The 19,287-nt window shown below is 31.5% G+C and overlaps 2 protein-coding genes across 15 annotated transcripts in view; one reads left to right on the forward strand and one right to left on the reverse strand.

Annotated features, from left to right (window-relative positions):
* Window positions 1-14,447, forward strand: part of LOC143071220 (nucleolar protein 56-like) — a 16,796-nt gene extending 2,349 nt beyond the window's left edge. Inside the window, exons 2-10 of the mRNA XM_076245392.1 lie at window positions 6,786-6,993; window positions 7,646-7,813; window positions 8,202-8,400; window positions 9,945-10,132; window positions 10,490-10,641; window positions 12,157-12,257; window positions 12,575-12,723; window positions 13,209-13,330; window positions 13,771-14,447. Of these exons, the coding sequence (XP_076101507.1) occupies window positions 6,786-6,993; window positions 7,646-7,813; window positions 8,202-8,400; window positions 9,945-10,132; window positions 10,490-10,641; window positions 12,157-12,257; window positions 12,575-12,723; window positions 13,209-13,330; window positions 13,771-14,043 (1,560 nt within the window). The 3' untranslated portion in view covers window positions 14,044-14,447. The remainder of the gene's footprint in view (window positions 1-6,785; window positions 6,994-7,645; window positions 7,814-8,201; window positions 8,401-9,944; window positions 10,133-10,489; window positions 10,642-12,156; window positions 12,258-12,574; window positions 12,724-13,208; window positions 13,331-13,770) is intronic.
* Window positions 14,448-18,148: 3,701 nt separating this feature from the next.
* The window catches only part of LOC143071223 (cilia- and flagella-associated protein 43-like), a 50,102-nt gene continuing 48,963 nt past the window's right edge, over window positions 18,149-19,287 (reverse strand). For all 14 annotated transcript variants that reach the window (XM_076245405.1, XM_076245409.1, XM_076245407.1 and 11 more), the window contains one exon: window positions 18,149-18,684. In XM_076245405.1, coding sequence (XP_076101520.1) covers window positions 18,515-18,684 — 170 coding nt within the window. In that variant the 3' untranslated portion in view covers window positions 18,149-18,514. The remainder of the gene's footprint in view (window positions 18,685-19,287) is intronic.

A 19,287-nucleotide genomic window follows, 5' to 3' on the forward strand; every position in this document is an offset into this window, starting at 1 on the left:
GAACAAAGGTGTTTAGTTAACAAAATGGTTAACCTTATAAGCGACGTGTAGAACAATCACACATCTTGCATTTTCATAATCAGCTATTCGTGACATTGACAATATATGCCTTTCAACAATATTCCAGAACAATGTACTTACTTCAACACTTCATGACAGTCATGTTCAGGAGGTAAATAGACTTAATGACGCCAGAAAAAAATGTTTATCCCTGCCACACTTTGTGTGTGTCTGGTCCAAATGAAAAGCCTGTATTCAGTGGTTGTATGTAATTTGGTCTCTAGTGGATAGTTTTCAAATTGGCAATCATACCAGTACTGTTATAAGTTTAAGCCCTTTCTATAACTTCAATACTTGGTGATAGTGTCGGAAATCGAACATGTGAGATCATCCCGATTTCATAGTTCCTGCAGTTTGAGAAATGATTGTACATGTTGATTTTGCAATTTTTTGTGCACCTAAACTCATAATTGTGGCACATAAGTAGTACTGGTACATTTTGATCTGTATAGAAGCTAGATACCTCTCGTAAAACGAGTATCTTACTTTTAGCGTTAGTAAAATGCAGTGAGTTCTATTTCAGTCAGTGTGTGCATGTACATGAGATCGATTCTTGTATTCCAAAATTTCTGTATCAAATTAATCTACCAGTCAAAATTTGACACCTTAACAAGTATATGTTTTTAAAGGTTAACTCTAAATGTACAATAAATATATACAAGCAATTGTAAAAACGGCTTGCCTTGTACCCAGACTACCCAGACTTTGAAACCAAATTTTCGAAATATTTTTTAAAATGACATATAATACTCAATATATAAAGTTTGTTTTAATCTGGGACATAATATGGTTAGAGTAATAGTCCTAGGGTATGAAGTAAATTTAATCAGATTAACTCAATTTTCGATAAATATAAAAATATACATGTGCATCAACTTCATCATGCTTCATTCTGACATAGAACTTCAATGTAGATCTAGTAAAAAATATTAATCAGAATTAAAATAGTTAATTCAGATTGACAATTGACAAAGATAAAAGATTTTTTTTTTATCTTTTTCACACCCCTTGTCACCTGATAAGAAATGTTTATTGCTAATAATTAACAGGTTCTATTATATCAAGTACCCCTGGGATATATAGGGTGATCAGCGTATCGATGGAAAAGCGTCACCTACAGTGATGCCCGGATGCTGTATCTAAGTAGCTGCTACGTCACGCCGGATAAGAGAATATATTAAAATTTATGTATATCTATTAAAAGTTTAATAAAGAATATTAATTAAATAAAATTCTTGACTGCATTGTTACACTTTATTTTATAATTACTTTTAAGTACTGTAGAGACACTTATTTCCTAAAAGCAGCAACACGTAATACATCATAAATAAATATTCGGTGAATGTCAACAGACTTCAACATATGCTTTTACATACAAATAATTTAGTCCAGTTGTTTTACATTTAAAAATACAATGTAGTGCTGATCAAAATTCACAAAATTAATTTCCTAGTAACGTAATTACATCCAGATACTAACTTAGTTCTCAATACCTTGAAGTCACAATATCTTGTAGTCCTGAAATTTACATGAACTTATAACCTAGTAGCAGCTAGCTGTAGACAACATAATTCATCGTAAATATTTGGCGAAATTATAGACTGACTTCAACATATTCAATTAAATACACACAACACAACACTATAATAAAAAATAAAAATCAGGGCAAACAGGTATCAGGGTGAACGGTCTCAGAGCGAGACGAAACTGGGGCGAACCGAAATCAGGCCAGACGGACCCGGATTCGGGTTGGAAGGGGTCGCCTGTCCGTTATATTTGTTAAGGTTCATCAGGCCAAAAAAAAATATATGTCCGTTTCCTGCTTCCAAGGCAAATAAATCAGGGTCGGTAGGTCGGGATTTTTTTTTTTTTTTTTTGCACTCCCTGTCAGATTTGCAGTCGATTAAATGTCATGTTTGGTTAGGGTCCTGTACCCCAAAATGATTTAATCCCTTTAAAGAAGCTTTAATTGAATAATCCTCCCAGTGCTGACATTTTTTAAACCTTAATTGTAGCACATTTGTGCTGGGAGCCGCCATTTTGATTGTTTGGGCATAGTAAAATACGGATCTGGATCGGACCGGAAACGATTTTTTTCTGGATTTGAATAAAAAGATCTAGGGTCGGGGGGTTTGAGTCAGGGTCGGTCGGGAAACAGGAAACAGACATATATTTTTTTTTGGCCTCATAACAAATGGACAAATATGGCTGTATTTTCACCTCAAAAACCACTCTGTGTACAGACTTACCTGTGCTGTTTGGAAAGTTTTAATGCCTAGCATCCACTAGATACATAAAAGTTAAATGCATTTTGTGTTTATGAAAGATAAAATCTTTCTTGGTTTTTGATGGGCATTTTTTTTCCTTTCTGCAGAAGGTGCAAAAATAAACAAAAACCTGAATTACTTTGATACTGTCCACTCACAGCTGACTCAGATAAACTCTTTAACTCACCCAGTGGTCTCGTTAGCCCAAAATAGAAGGGCGCCGCGCCCTTCTGCCCTGACGCTGTTTTGGTAAAATTGCCTTTTGTTTCATCGATTTCTTATCAGAAGTTAAATTACATATATTAGCAACTTTACCTGACCATATAGGAAAATAGGTATTTAGTCGGATCTTAACACGTACTTGTGATTTGGTTAAACCAGTTTTGTTCAAAATATACGAAGAAATGTCGAAATGTTCAGGACTTAATTAAATCCGTATTTCGGTAGGATGGTGCAAGCATACGATTTTTATTGCGTCTTACACTTTGAGAAGCGAATATTAACCTTCAACTACTTTATTCAAATATTGTGTAAAAACGTTAATTTTGAGCTATGAAAGTCAAGTGGCTCGAGTATTTTTCTGAGGAAGTTTTAAAAAATTGCAAGGAAATATTTTTACATTGGGTTAGCTTTCATTAGTCTTAACTATCTATAGATTAACAACTTTTGGTTATATTTATAATTTAGAATCATCATTGAAGGTGGGGGACGATTTCGCAGATAATTAATTATATTGATGTGCTATTTGTATACAAGAGTGACATTTCGTTGTTATATGTGCCAATTCGAAAAAGTTATGCGAGTATTCTCTCCCCTTAACAGGTTCATTATTTTATAATTAAGTTTAGGTTTCTGATATAATTTTGAATAATTACAAAATGTATCAATTCAATATATTTCAGTTTTTGTTATTGGTGTATCAAAAACATTGATGTACGAATATAATTTCATAAATTTGAAACGTTTAAAATGATTACATACCAATATAAAGAACCGTTCATCATTTTTGAAAAAGACTATGAACGAAAATCGATTTATTTATCTTCCCTTGGTGACAGATTGATTGGGAAATGAACCAGCGTAATATAATGGTAATCACAGAGAGGGACCAGCAAGCAATTTTTAATTGTAGCCTATTCAACGTTAAAACAATTTTCCACTATAAACGAATGTTACTTTATACAAATATAAGGACTTTGTTAGCTAAATCTTCAAATTTTATTAGATATTAGGATTTTTTATTGCAATAGATTAATATGCTACATATATGACACCTGGTGATTGCCCCCAGGTAACAAGGTTAATCATGTCATTACAATCAATTATTGTGGATAAGACTTAAAGGTGTTAATTACTAGGTAATTTAATAAAGACAATGTACCTTTTTGTCATAAATATGATGAATGTGTCGGCATTTTCTTTTTGATCTCCAAGTCACAATGGAAGAGTGTATGAATGAAGACTTTCATGAATTTAGAATTGAATTGAAGTAATCAACTTTGCCTTCACAGAAACATCGTCCATCTCAACTTGTGAGCGACAAGCAGACGTAAACATGTTGGAAATTAATTTTGGAGTTACTTCCCCTGAAAAAGCTTATTACAAAATTGTGCTCCTAAAATATTATCTAGCACTAAAAATAGGAAAAAATAACCAATTGAATACAAAATTATATAAGAATGTTACCTTAAGGATACTAACTGTCTTTGAACATACAAAAAAAATATATTGCAATTTATTTTTGATAATCATACCTTTGGCAATCCATGTTTTATACATTCTCAATTAAGAAATATGTATATATTAATTGTTTGAATGGTGTCAAGCTAACAACTTACAAGAATGGAAGTGTGTAGTTAAACTCTCATCACAAATCAACATGATGAAGCTACACTAAATAATATATTCCTAAACACAAACATTAAAAAAAGTTTTGAGGGCCAAGCTCTAGATGAAAATTTGAAATACAACTACTCTGTCATGTACATGTATGGTAAACTATGAGATGTTTAGTTTATGTTCTTTCTTTTTGGAAGGAGAAGGGGTGGGGGAGAATAGTAAGTTTATTTTTCCTCTTTTGGTTAATAGTATGAATGTGTATTGCCATGTTATATGAACATGTAGTATGAATGACTTTTCTTATGCCAATTTTATAGAATAAATAATCATAACAACAACTTATGCATCTTTATTGACAATATATACAGTAAAAAAATATGTGAACTCGTGATACACGCAGGGACGTAGACATTAGAAATGAGCAGTGCCTTCTATCATAAAAAAGTGCCCTGCCCTCCACTGGCACCCTGCCCCTTTTGAATTCTAGCTGGAGCACTGTCATCTATAGTTATGAAGATACCTCTTGTCCATGTCAATTAAGGACAATCAAAACAATACAAACCGGTTTTTTACCTGAGGGTGCATCTCATAGTTGTACCACAACTTAGTTAATTTTCACACCTTTTGCATGAAGGAAAAAAAAATGCCCATCAAAATCCGAAGAGATTTTATCTTTCTGAAACACAAAATGCATTTAGCTTTATTATATCTAGTGGATGCCAGGCATTAAAACTTTTCCAAGTTCACAGGTAAGTCTGTACTGCGAGTAATTTTTGGCATGTAAATACAGCCATTTTTGTCCGTTTGTTATGATGAACCTTTACACCAATTTGGTTTGATTCTGGTTGTTCCCCTATATTTGATTGGTTCCAACCTGATCGAAAACAAAAAATATTGATATTAAATTTGGAAGACATATCAATTTTGTGTTTCAAAATAAAGTGAGATTCTAAGGGTTTTTTTTTTTTTTTTTTAATGCTGAACAAATCTGAAATAGTGTTTTGGTTTAGTGTATGTTTTGCTGTAAAATTAATAAAATAAAAATCATTGGTTCTAAATAGATTGACATTATGTTAACATCTAGTTTTTGATGTTTTTGTTTGTTTTTTTTTTTTTTTTGTTTTTTTTTTTTTTTTTTACATCAAAGCAAGTTCAAACAAAAATTCATCATGATTATTAAACATACAATGGCTGTGTATAAATACCAATTACCAATAATTATACATAAGTAACATTTAATAGGTAATCATCAGGTTAATTAAAACAACATTTCATATACAGTAGTTCACCAATTTTTATTCAGGAAATTTTTGTTGTATGATGTAAATATACATATAAATTTTAAATTTTCAAGTGGAATATATATTAAAAATTGGGTGTGAACATGTAGGGGCAGATGTACCTTGGACGCAAACATGTAGGGTGTGAAAGTACTGGGCTCAAACAAACCTGATATCACCAAATATAGCTAATCTTAATTCTGTAATCAGTGGAATCAACATTTAGGTTCAGTCTGTGGTTAAAGTTTTTGGAAGACATCTTCATTATTATATGTCCTGTATGGATTTTGACGAGTAATGACGTCGAAGTTGAATTACATTGTCTTACTTTCTTGAAATCTGGACAGAAGCTTGTGTATAACAAAAAAAATAGTATAAATCAGAGCAAATTTATATTATGAAAACTATCCATTTAGTTATAAAAAACATGTGCATCAATTTAGTTTAATTACGGTTCATATGACTTAATCAAGTAGATACAATGTACAGTCTAGAGTGTTTGTTGCACATCAATTAATTTGTCTAATGTTCAATGAAACTGGCAGAAGCTTTTTAATGATTTTGAGATAATATCCAAAGCAAACTTTTGAGAATATAGTTTTCAGGTAGATGGACATAGTTTTTTACAGTAAACATTCATAGACGGTCTGAGATTAAATGTATTTGGCATGTTAATTAGTAAACTTTCATGGAAACTTATGAAACTTGGACAACAGCAATCACAGAACATCTTACAAAATTTTTAGATATATATATAAGATGGACATATGAAAATCAATTAAAATCCTGACTATTACATGTATTAATGCAGTATAAATAATATTGGGACGAAGTCCCCAATAACAGTAGAAAAATCAATCAAAAAAAAAATAAATCTGGGAAAATTTTCCCGAAAATTTCATTGTACTAATGAACTCAAAATCGTTCAATTTTTTGGATGTCATGTTTTGAATTCCTGCATCTGCGCAGAAATCTAAAATGTACTTCCTTTTTCCGGTCTCGTTTGTATGAAACTTTGAGTAAAATATATATTTATCAGTCTAGTATAAAATAGGAAGGAACGCAATACCAATTTCATTTTAATAATTCCTTGATATGAAAAAAATGTTACCTGATGATAGCATTTCTTTGTTTACATTGCATATGACGTCAAAACTTAAATAACATCACAACTAAAATCCCTAACAACAGAACCAAAATCGGAAAGGTTACGGTATTTCCGTTTCTTTTTTTAACAAATATTTAAGTTACAAAAAAATAATTCATACAGACTTCGTCCCCATTTACAGGTATGCCTGCCTCATATTAAATTATTGTAAAAAAAAATTTATCTTTTCAGGCTCAAGTATTGTTTATTTTGTATGAACATGCTTCAGGGTATGCTCTGTTCAGAGTGAAAGAATTTGAAGAGGTATCAGTATTACAGAGTCAGGTAGAAAAATGTGTAACAGATCTCAGCAAGTTCCAGTCTGTTGTCAAACTAGTGGCTTTCTCACCATTCAAAAGTGGTACCAATGCATTGGACAACATTAATAGTGTTTCAGAAGGTAAACATTAGAAATTTTGCCAAATTTATGATGTATTTTTCAGTTCTTTAAAAGTTTACATATTTCAGCATAAATTTATACATCTAAGTTAAAGAATCGCTTGTTAAATAGTTTAACCGTCTTTGTTCTTTTTAGTTATACAAAACAAATTAATGTTTTTACCTTTTCTATTTTTAATGAGATAAAAGAAGTACCAGCCTTAATAATTCATACAAAAGTCTTTATTCATCTAATAAAGAATTTGGTCTTAATTTGCTTTGACGATCTACATTTTCATCCTGAAGTTTATTGACATGGCAATTATCAAGCATTTAATAATTTCTAAATTACTTTGCTAGATAATTTCATTACATTGTTTGCAAAGTTGTCTATGGTCTTCATTTTCATAAATTTCCAAAAATAGTTCATTGTGTATCAAAATTATGTCCCTTCATTTGTTCTGGATAAGATTTTGTTTCAAAATGTTGATTTTAAAGATAAACAGTGTTATGTTACTTTGCTATGCTATTATTACAGGTGAGAGATTCAGACTCTTGAGAGCTTCTTATTTAAAGTAGGTGTTGATGATGGATTTGATTCAGACTATATGTATGCACCACTGTAATTTTAATGACTACATGCTGGTATATTTTACCTCTTTTTATCTTTCCAGGTTTAGTACATGAAGATTTACAGATTTTCCTAGAGAGTAATGTACCGAAATCTTCCAAGAAACAGAAAATCAGTTTAGGTGTTGCAGATGCTAAGATAGGAGCTGCCATTACTGAAGAACTGAAAATACAATGTTCTCAGACTGGAGCTGCCCCAGAAATCATCAGAGGTTAGAACTAGTACTAAAAATTTAAATTTAGGTTTTGCTTAACTCAGCATTTTGGTTCCAGGGTGGTTGTTTTATTTTATTTTACACTCATCCTCTTTTAATACTTATAGTTAGAAAATGTTCTTAGGAAAGGCGAATCATTCTCTTGTGATGGAATGGAATTTAAACAGACAAATGTCATAATTAGCAAATTATATCAAGTTTTTCACAAAAATTAATGTTTTTGAAGTATTAGACGAAAGCAAATAAGTTATTGTGTTGGGTTCAATTTGTTCTATGTTTAAACAATCATTAATTCAGAAATGGAAAAAAATGTTTTATTTAATCACTGCTCATTGTCCTTAACACAACACTCATTTAGTATTCTGTGATCTTACATTTATTTCAGGAATTAGAGCTCATTTCCACAATTTAGTTAAAGGCTTAACAGATCAATCAGCAGGAAAAGCACAGCTAGGTCTAGGTCACAGTTACTCAAGAGCAAAGGTCAAGTTCAATGTCAACAGAGTTGATAACATGATCATTCAGAGCATCAGTCTGTTGGACCAGTTAGACAAAAATATCAACACGTTTGCTATGAGAATGAGGTTGGTGTTTAGTTTATAAGTTTTTGTATGCACATATTCAGTGTTTTCTATACTATACTTTCAAATTCAATTCTTTGAACTATAACATATTCTATTCCCCTGAAGAATTTATGGCTGATACCTATGAATGGCCTTAAAATAATGGTTAATGAACGCAGGCATTTAAAAAAAAGTAATATTATGTTTTGAGGTCTCAAACCTGTTGCCAAAATTAGATAAAAAACAAGAATGTGTCCATAGTACACAAATGCCCCACTCACACTATTATTTCCCATGTTCAATGGACCGTAAAATTAGGTAAAAAAAATCAAATTTGGCATTAAAATTAGAAAGATCATACCATAGGGAACATGTGTAACAAGTTTCAAGTTGATTGGACTTCAACTTATTCAAAAACTACCTTGACCAAAAACTTTAACCTGAAACTCACACTTTTATTTTCTGTGTTCAGTGGACCGTGGAATGGGGGTCAAAAGTCTAATTTGGCTTTAAAATTAGAAAGATCATATCATAAGGAACATGTGTACTAAGTTTCAAGTTGATGTAACTTCAGCTTCATCAAAAACAACCTTGACCAAAAACTTTTAACCTGAAACTGAACGAACGGATAGACAAATGGACGCAAAGACGGACGGACGCACAGACCAGAAAACATAATGCCCCTCTTCTATCGTGGGGCATAAAAAAAAGAAGCAAACATATTTCTTTTAATTTAAGGTTGTTCAGATTCAATGGAATCTAAACAACAAAAATAGACACAGTATTAGACAAGTCCTTGTTTGTAAGAAAATTGATTTGTGATAGGATTGTCTTAAAGCACCACATTTGAAAATGCATTGTAACTCTGACCACTTCCATTGCTTAAAGTATGATTAAATCCACCTAGAAAAGCATAGAAAATCAGCTTTAGATAACCCAACTTTTCTCATTGTCTAAAATATGAACAGTTATAAATTTGAGAAAATTTTAATTCAAAGAGTGTCCAAAATTGTAGTCAACTCCACAAATTATTATTTTTTTAAACCATTGTTTATTTAGCCATTGCTTAATAATTTAATTTTGGATGTAACGCATCTTCTGATTGGCTGACGTTATTTTGTTATGAGCCCATAGACATAATTTAGTCGTGACCGTGACGTCATCAACGTTTTTTCATGGTTTTCTATGGTTTAAAATGGAATTCAGAATTAAATTATAAGAAATGACTGTAATATTTTTTCTGTCTATTCGAAATAACATAAAAAATGTTGTGCACACTGTTAAATAACCAGCTACGCGCGTTATTCAGTGTGCACCAAATTTATGTTATTTCTTTATAGACAGAAAAAATATTACAGTCATTCCTTAAATATAAAAAATGAAATTGCTTTCAGTAACTAATACACCTTTCACATTTTGTACAAGACAGATAAGCAATGCATATCACACTATTTAATTTTGGGGCATTTTGATGAAAATATAAATTTATCTGTATTTGTAGGTTTTACAAATAACTCATGTATTGTTATTGAATGCTGATGATGAACAAAACTTTTTTATTATAGAGAATGGTATTCCTACCATTTCCCAGAATTGGTGAAAATAGTTAATGACAATTATTTGTATGCTAAAGCAGCGAAGTTTATAGGAAATAGGAAGGAGTTCACAGAAGAGAACGTTGAGGAATTGGAGGAGATTGTTATGGATAGTGGGAAAGCCAGGGCCATATATGATGCTTCTAGATCATCTATGGGTATGTATAGACGTATGCAATTGCATTAAGAAACGCCAATCACATGCGGCATTGTATATGGCATTAGTTGAAATATGGAATCACAATTCTTTTAATGCATAAAAAACAAATATTGTTGAAAAGGTTCCTCACTTTATCATTTTATGTTTTTAAAATAGCATGAGTTTTAAATGTATTTGGATTTAATCGAATATTCTTAAATCATAGGTATGATAATCATGTAATGGAAATCTGCATCGAGCCTTAAGACATTTTTTCAAACTCAAATATGTACAACGTAGAAGCTATAAGTTGATATAAACGTTAAATTCATGAGAGTACACAGGTTCAGATGGATTTTTATCTTTATTCCTTTAGGTATGGATATCTCACCTATAGATCTGATCAACATCGAGAGTTTTGCCAGTAAAGTTATATCCTTAGCAGAGTACAGAAAAAGCTTGGCAGAATATCTAAGGAACAAAATGAAACAAGTTGCACCAAACTTAGCCACACTTATTGGTGAACAGGTGAATAATTTAGATTTAATGAGATAAAAAATATAACTCTTTATTCATTTGCTTAAGTCATAATCAATTTTTATGCCCCATTTATGTGCATTATGTTTTCTGAAACATAGTACACATGTTCCCTATGATATGATCTTTCTAATTTTAATGCCAAAGTCGAGATTTTCTCACATTTTCACGGTCAACTGACCGTAGAAAATGATAGTGCAGATGGGGCATCCATGTACTGGAGACATATTCTTGTTTTTTATGATTTATATGAATGATATAGATATAGCATTTGTCTGCATAGCAAAATTTCTATTATTTTTATCATATTGCAGCTGTTTTTATACAGTGTAGAATAACCTTTAAATAAAAGTAAATGAAAAACTAAATACTAATAGAAATCAGCAACTTGAATTAGTAATATATGTTTCAAATCAATTAGTAATAAGTTAATTCATATATCATGTTTGAAAAGTTAAATTCACATTAAACTATTAACCCTTTCAATGCTACACAAAAAAATAGAACAATGACTGCTGCTGCTGCTGCTGCATTTTTTGTGTTCATTCATTAGAACAGTATATTCCTTTTCAGACTGCTGTATTTTTTTTTTATTATAAGAGATACAGAGAAAGTTATTGCATGAAAAATGCTCAGGAGAGTATAAACTGTAATGTTAGGCAGTTATTTCAGTAAAATTTTTATCAGGTTACCTGCATTTTCAGGTAATTGACAGGTAAAAGGTGTAATTTATTACATTTGTGTTGAATTGTTGAATAAAAACTACTTTTAGTTTTCATATGTTTTGTTGTTTTATCTGCCATATAATAAAGAAGACACCAATTGCTCAATTCCGTAGCGTATTGCACCATACACAACGTATTATGTAATCGTGGCACAAATCAGTGGCTCCTCTGTTCTCCCCCTTTTTCTACGTCTCGTAATGATCGATCAAATCATATTTCCCACACGAATTTATTGTAATAAACACATTGAGATAACAAGAAACCTTTTAACTAATCCTCGTTGTCAGTTTCGCCATAGAAATGCAGAAATATTTCCATATTTACAGCTTCATTTCTGATTTCTGCCATTTGCATTTGTCAAAATATTTGTTTTTATTTTCCTTCTACTGCATGATTTTACAATAAAAATTGCTGGGATTTCAAGCGCAAATGAGACCTTGCATATCCTAGATTCAAACAAGGAAAAATTAGAGAGGACCCGAAAGAAAACCGAATGGGTTTAAGAGTCCTGATGAAAATCTGTTGTCATCGCGGCATATGATGCGAATAGCAGTGGCGGATGGGGTATGTCATCGCGGCATATGCCGTGTATAGGGTTGAAAGGGTTAAACTTTTTTATTTCCAAAGATTTTTAAAAGTTATTTTATAATATCGTTCTCTCCTCATTATAAGAGGTCCTTTAAGTTTTAGATGTCCACCTTTAACTTGGTCTATGAAGATATCAGTCTGTTATTACACAACATCCCATTAACAATCTTTTTTACTATTTTACATTATGAAGGTTGGAGCTCGTTTAATAGCTCATGCAGGGAGTCTAACAAATCTGGCCAAGTACCCAGCATCTACTGTACAGATCTTGGGAGCAGAAAAGGCTCTCTTCAGGTATACAATTCATTATGCTAACATAGTTTTGTAAGATTCTCATATTTATTTTCAGATGACTAACTTTCAACAAAATTTCCTTTCATTTTCATTTATTTTAATTCTGTTCTTTTATGATATTATGCTATTTGATGCTGCTATTAAACTAATTGGTAGTTTATAAATAGTAAAACATGAACTACTACAAAATTATTCCTTAAAAAATCCAAATATCTAATTACTGAAATTCATGATTTTAGGGTAAAATTATAAATCAATTTAGTATTAACCATGTTAACTGTGCAATGTGTTGAGTAATAGTTATTTCATATTTTCAGGGCATTAAAGACGAAAGGGAATACCCCTAAATATGGGTTGATATTTCATTCTACATTTATTGGACGAGCCGGAGCTAAGAATAAAGGTCGTATTTCTCGTTACCTTGCCAACAAGTGTTCTATTGCATCAAGGATTGACTGCTTTACTGGTATGTTAAATATTTTTTTATACTGAAAAATGGATACTTAACTTCTCAACATCTGTTTCACTAACTTTTGGGATAAATTCTACTTGTAAACATGACAAACCTGACTATAAATTAGTTATTTCTTTTATTGCTTCAGTTATACTGATAAAATATTAAAAGATGCATGTACAAGGAAAAATGTATTACGGGATATCCATTCTTTATCAACAAATTGCTTTTAACTCCTTATTTTTATTGAATTTATTGAAACTTTCTCACAATCATAACTATAATCTATTGTGTGTTGGTTATTTTTTATCTGAACAATTTTTGGGGTTTTCCTTTATACCAGAGCAGTGACTCTGCAAAAGGAAGGTGTATCATTTTGTGAGCTTTTCCCACAGATCCTGTATTCAACTTTAATCAAACAAACTATACAACTACATATAACAAATGAATATATTAAAACATGTTCTTCACTTATGTTATTTTATTTGTTGTTAAAGAATTTCCCACTAATGTGTTTGGTGAACATCTGAAGCAGCAGGTTGAAGATCGTCTCAAGTTTTATGAGACTGGGGATGCTCCAGCTAAAAATGTGGATGTTATGAAAATAGCAGTGGAAGAGGTACTATAAGTTTGAATTATAAAGTATAATTTTACTTGTGAAGGGGGTCTTTGACATGTTAATTTAATTAGAGAATTTTGACACATTTTAATTAATTAATGTATTTAAGGATTGTTAAAAATTGAAACTGTAAATATGATAAATGCATTGTGATTGTATAAAAGCGTTATAGAATGATCCTTACTTCAAATATATTAAATTTACAATGATGTGAGGAAAAAACCTATAACCCACCAATGTTATCTTTTTTCTGTGAACTCACTACTATAGTATGAAAGGTGAATCCAAATCAATAGTTCAGTCTAGCTTATTTTAAGGTTTGATAAAACAAAACAAAAAAATACTTATCTTGAAATTATAGTTGTATATATAGAACAGTTATATCAATCAATATCAACTACTTATCTCATGTAATAAAATATTGATTCATAAAATTTCAGGCCTCAGAAGTTCAAACTAAATTAGCAAAGAAAGAAAAGAAAAAGAAGAAAAAAGAGAAGCGAAAGTCAGATGCAATGAATGACACCATGGAAACAACACAGGAAATGGATACCACACAGGAGGAAGATGAACCTCCTAAAAAGAAAAAGAAAAAGAAGAAGTCACAGGAGGAAGCCCCTGAAGCAGAGACCTCAATGGATGTAGAATCTTCTGCCAAAAAGTTGAAAAAGAAGAAAAAAAAGAAACAAAAGGATTCTTCAGATAGCGATTGAAGCAATGTTTTAATATTTTAAGAAAATAAGAAAACTTTTGAGTATTCATTTGGACAACTATATTGTTTCTTCAATCTTTAGGGTTTCAAACAAATATTAGCTTAAGAAACTGTTAGTTCTTGTTTATAGATTGGCTCTAAAGCACTGGAGACGAAATTATATGAGTTATTGTTTATAGATTGGCTCTAAAGCACTGGAGACGAAATTATATGGCCAACTTAATACTAATTTTCTCTGAACTTGAAAAATAGAAAATCATACAAAAAATTGTTTAGTGAATGAAATACAGAAGAAAATCACTGATATAAAATTTGATAAAAACGTATTTTATTGTACTTTTGTATTCGCTAAATTTATAAAGAAGTTGACAGTGTAAATAGGAATTAAAAGATTTAATAACTCTTGCTGGTTAATGGAATTTCAAGTTATTGGAAACATTTTATATTTCAAGTATGATTTATTGTATATATCATATATTTTACTTCATATATCATGATTTAAGTTCAGAAACATTAATAAATGTGGCAAAAAAATGTGTTAATCTATCTAAAATGTATGAAGACAGTTGAATGTGTTGGTCTTGTAATGAATCAACTACAGTACAAAAATACAACAATGTAAACCACTTCAACTTCATAACACTAAACAAAAATATTAAGACAGAAAATCATAAAGGAACAGTCTGAGGACTGGCTCAGAGGTGTCAAATTTTAATAATTGCCTTCATCTATTAAGAAAAAGGTCTTGAACTTATTTGGCCATCACATGATGGTCAATAGATATAGGAAGGTGTGGTATGAGTGCCAATGAGACAACTCTCCATCCAAGTAGCAATTTATAAAAGTAAACAATCATAGGTCAAGGTACAGCCATCAAATTCTTCTGCTCTCCGTATGAGCTTCATTTATTACGAGCACCATCATGAGATATGGCGTATAAAGAGGACATTTGGAGCATGTATCAGTACAGATTACTGAGAGCATTTGACTATCCAATTCCCCAGCCAAGCCGTGATGGGTCTAATTACCAGAAAGTTAACCTTCCCCAAACATAATACAATGCAATAAAATAAAGCATACTAACTCACACACTCAACTGATTCGCACAGTCCTCAAAGTAAAAAAAAACAAAGTGCAAAACTGTTCATAATATGGAACATGGTCACCCAAGATGTCCAAAAATGCCATGGTAAAATACGTCTTTGGTCAACACAGAGCCTTGGCTCACACCAAACAGTAAGCTATAAAGGGCTAAAAAAATTACTTGTGTAAAACCATTCAAACAGGAAAACCAATGGTCTAATCTATAAAAACAAGAAACATTTATGAACCACTTAAACACTACAACCACTGTACAATAGATTCCTGACTTAGGACAGGTACAAACAATTACAGGGAGATTAAACATTTTAATGGTAGCAAACCTTCTCCCTTTTTTAATATATCTTCAAGAGTCTAAACTTTACATAGTAATATAAGTTGGAATTCATAATGCTGAGAAAAACATGTGAAGTCATATGTCCTAGAGTCTAAACTTTACATAGTAATATAAGTTGGAATTCATAATGCTGAGAAAAACATGTGAAGTCATATGTCCTAGAGTCTAAACTTTACATAGTAATATAAGTTGGAATTCATAATGCTGAGAAAAACATGTGAAGTCATATGTCCTAGAGTCTAAACTTTACATAGTAATATAAGTTGGAATTCATAATGCTGAGAAAAACATGTGAAGTTATATGTCCTGAGGCCAGCAGTGATCAATAATATGATCAGAAGTTTTATTTTTGGGAATCAATGCTAAACCTCATGGCACTAGGAAGTATACCTCGGCTCTTGTCTGTCCAAGTGTCCTTTTGTTCATCCATTCGTTGTCACATGAAATTTCCACCATGTATTTCCTGAGGAGCTATAAATGTGAGCATGCTGTTCCTTTTGATGATTTTCACATTCATTACTCTTCTACTACCTATTTTACTTAATTCTTACACATTATGACCAGTTCAGATTTTTGTATCGAGCATCATGCGAGCGTGCTTTCACATTCATTGGTCTTATGTTCTAATTCGTTTCACTTAAATGAACATCAAATTTTTATCAAATAAATAACTGGAACTCTCACATGGACCATAAACAAGAAGCAACGCTTATCGATAGCCACAGTCAATTATCTCATGCATTTATATGACAAGAATAAATTTATATTTACAATAGGTAGGTCCAGTAATAGAGAAGGTCGATGGAAATTTAAATGCCACTGGAAAATGAGGGTATATTCGATGGGGATAGAGCAAACCACCAACAGACCCCTTGTTGCAAGGGTTTTCAGTGGTGGAGAGTATTGCACCATCAATTATATATTGATATATTGCATTCAGGTTTTTCTGCCAGTAGGATCAAGGCTAATAATCTGTAGGTCTCATCTAAATTAGGATACTCCTGAACTATATATTGTGTTGGGATAAAATGGGCAAACAGTTGGATGTATTGGTCTAATAATGAATAAACTCCTTCATTGCACTAAAATTACATAACATTAAACATTAAAATTAAGATGGAAACATTGCCTAGGGACAAAGTGAGGACTAGCTCAGACGTGTCAAATATCATCCATAAAGAAAAAAGTTTTGCACAACTTTTTCATACTTTCCTACATTTGGCCATTACATAGAGTTCAAGACTTGTCTTTAATTTATGCTCAAGAGTAAACTTTGCAGAGGTTTGAGTGGTGGCTGCTTAACATCCAGTTGCAAATATATGCATATTTAGGACAGAATATTAAAGCCATTGGTTTTACTAAGCTGGGGATCAAAACCCAAGACCATAGTTATCTAGTGTGTGTGAGTCTACAAAAGTGGTAAACAGAGATAGATTTACAATCCGAGGATAAAACCAGACACAACCATATTTATTCTCCAGCTTGTGCTGTTGGCATGACCTTGACACTCATAACTGAATGTCCAGCAGCTGATGAGAGTTTCCTTCAGCAATACTTAAGTTATTACATATCTTCTTCCAGAATTGGCAATGAAAATGTTAATTTCATTATAAATTTCGCATCTTTTTGTGATGGTGATGTTCCGTTTGAATTGTCAATTCTTTGTAAACCCTTTGAGGCTTGTCTCATTTTTGAATTTTTGCATCACATTTTCTCCACTTTGGAAAGGTGACCATCTGGATCTACTTGGCAAAGATTAAATCTGCATGGGCTCAAGACAGGTGCTGCATGTAGAGACAGAAGAGCAGGATCTGCTTATCCTTCCGGAGCATCTGAGATCACCTTCAGTCTTTGGTGTGGTTCTTGCTGCCATGTCTTTTTTTCTATGTAGTGTACTATTGCTTGTTGGTATTTTTCTATTTTACCCATGACATCAAGTTTTTTGACCTGTATGACAAGATATTGAATACATGCTGCGAGAATCTAACATAAATCAAATGGTCAGCTAACACAAGTCGCTGATTACCGGGCAAGATTTTAAATTGATTATAGTAACCCATATAAATTTATGCCATTCAGTTTATAGAATGTTTTTATACCCCTCTATAAAAGAGGGAAGTTTACTTTTCCACCTCTTAAATTCTGTCTCATTTGAGGCTGGAACTAACAAATCAGGGCCTTTTGAAATTGCTATCAGTCTTTATGTGAATATGCTATACTGTGAGATGTGGTTTAAGATTCATCATCATCAACTTCCTGTTTATCAATTACTTATAATTAGCCATGTATAAAATTTTATCTAGGCAACTAAAAATGAGTTTCCTGGAATTTGATTTTAGGCTTCATACCAACATGCTTTACTGATCAAAGCGTTTTCAAATTTTTTGCTCTTTAACTTCCTGTTAAACGATAAATTATATTCTATGGAACATAAATAAGAGCTTCCTGAAATTTGTTATTAGACTTTGATCAATGCGTTTTCAGATTCATTGATCATCAACAAGCCCAACATCCCAAATCTCCTTTCAGATCCTGATCTTACTCAAGCAAATTTTCAAATAAAATATTGCATCTTTGTCATATAAATATTTCAACTCTGTGAACAGGTTGAGATACAAAGGTTAAAATTATAATTTAAGCACCTGAATTTCAAATCAAAACAATATGCTTTAGGAATGTAATAATTTATTACTTTTCAATAAATACATAGTATGTAAAATAAGGACGGCATGTAAAAATTAAATCAATTATATCACAAATATCACAGTAAAATGTATACATGTTAAACTGCTTTTTCATAAACTTAAATTGGTTATCACTGTTTTCCTTGACAAAGAAAACCTCCAATTCTCTTAAGATAACTTAGATGTTTCTGAATCTTGCCTGTTAAGTTTGATAAACTGCATAATAAAGTTCTTTTCCAATGAAGATAAACCTCTAGTTTCACAATGATTTCCAAAAAGCAGTCATAACAAAGTGATTGAATTTAAAAAAATTGTGTTTTCTCTCCCTATTATCACATATAATGTCATTGCTAATGTTCCACTTGAACTAAAGCTGGGAATGTCCTCATTCTTAACCTCTCCACTTCAGCACGTAGAACAGCTACTTCCTGTGCCTGAGCTTTGGCTAAGTCCACTAGTTTCCTTCTTTGTACTATCTCCATGTATCTCTTATCTTTTCCTGCATCAGATCGTCTGTCAGCTACAACCATACAAAATATAACATAAGAAAAATTAAAATGATGACAAATATGATCTTTTAATTCTGTTCACAATTCATCAAAAAACATTTTTATTTATACCTCTTATTCATATGCACAGTACTTTTTAACAATTTTTCATTTTTCCATTTCTAAGAATTTCCCCTTTGCAACCATTAATTTTTACTATAATGCAAGTTTATGAGACTGTTTGCCAGGTTTTTCAGCTTTGTAGTAAGCACAATTATTTTATTTATCTAAACTAAAAAGGATAATGTATGATAAGGCTCTGTTTGTATTGCCGTTGATTTTCGAAATAAAAAGTACTACAAATCAATTTAATAACATCTTTAATGATAACAAAACAATAGTACTGTTGAATATTATGATGCATTATTGCTCTTGGCCATCAAACTTTACCATTAAGGCAAATTTGTTTTCTATGTATAGTAGTCAGACAATAAACAGCTGCACCATGAGGGCATGATACTACAGTCGTCTTTTTTATGAAATAATCATAAATAGTTTCTGAGATACAGCGCGACATGTGAAAACCAACCTTTTTTTAACAAAAACTCAATAAATCTAAAATAAAACTTTGAATC

Source organism: Mytilus galloprovincialis, chromosome 4 (genome assembly GCF_965363235.1).
Source record: "Mytilus galloprovincialis chromosome 4, xbMytGall1.hap1.1, whole genome shotgun sequence".
Taxonomy (NCBI): domain Eukaryota; kingdom Metazoa; phylum Mollusca; class Bivalvia; order Mytilida; family Mytilidae; genus Mytilus; species Mytilus galloprovincialis.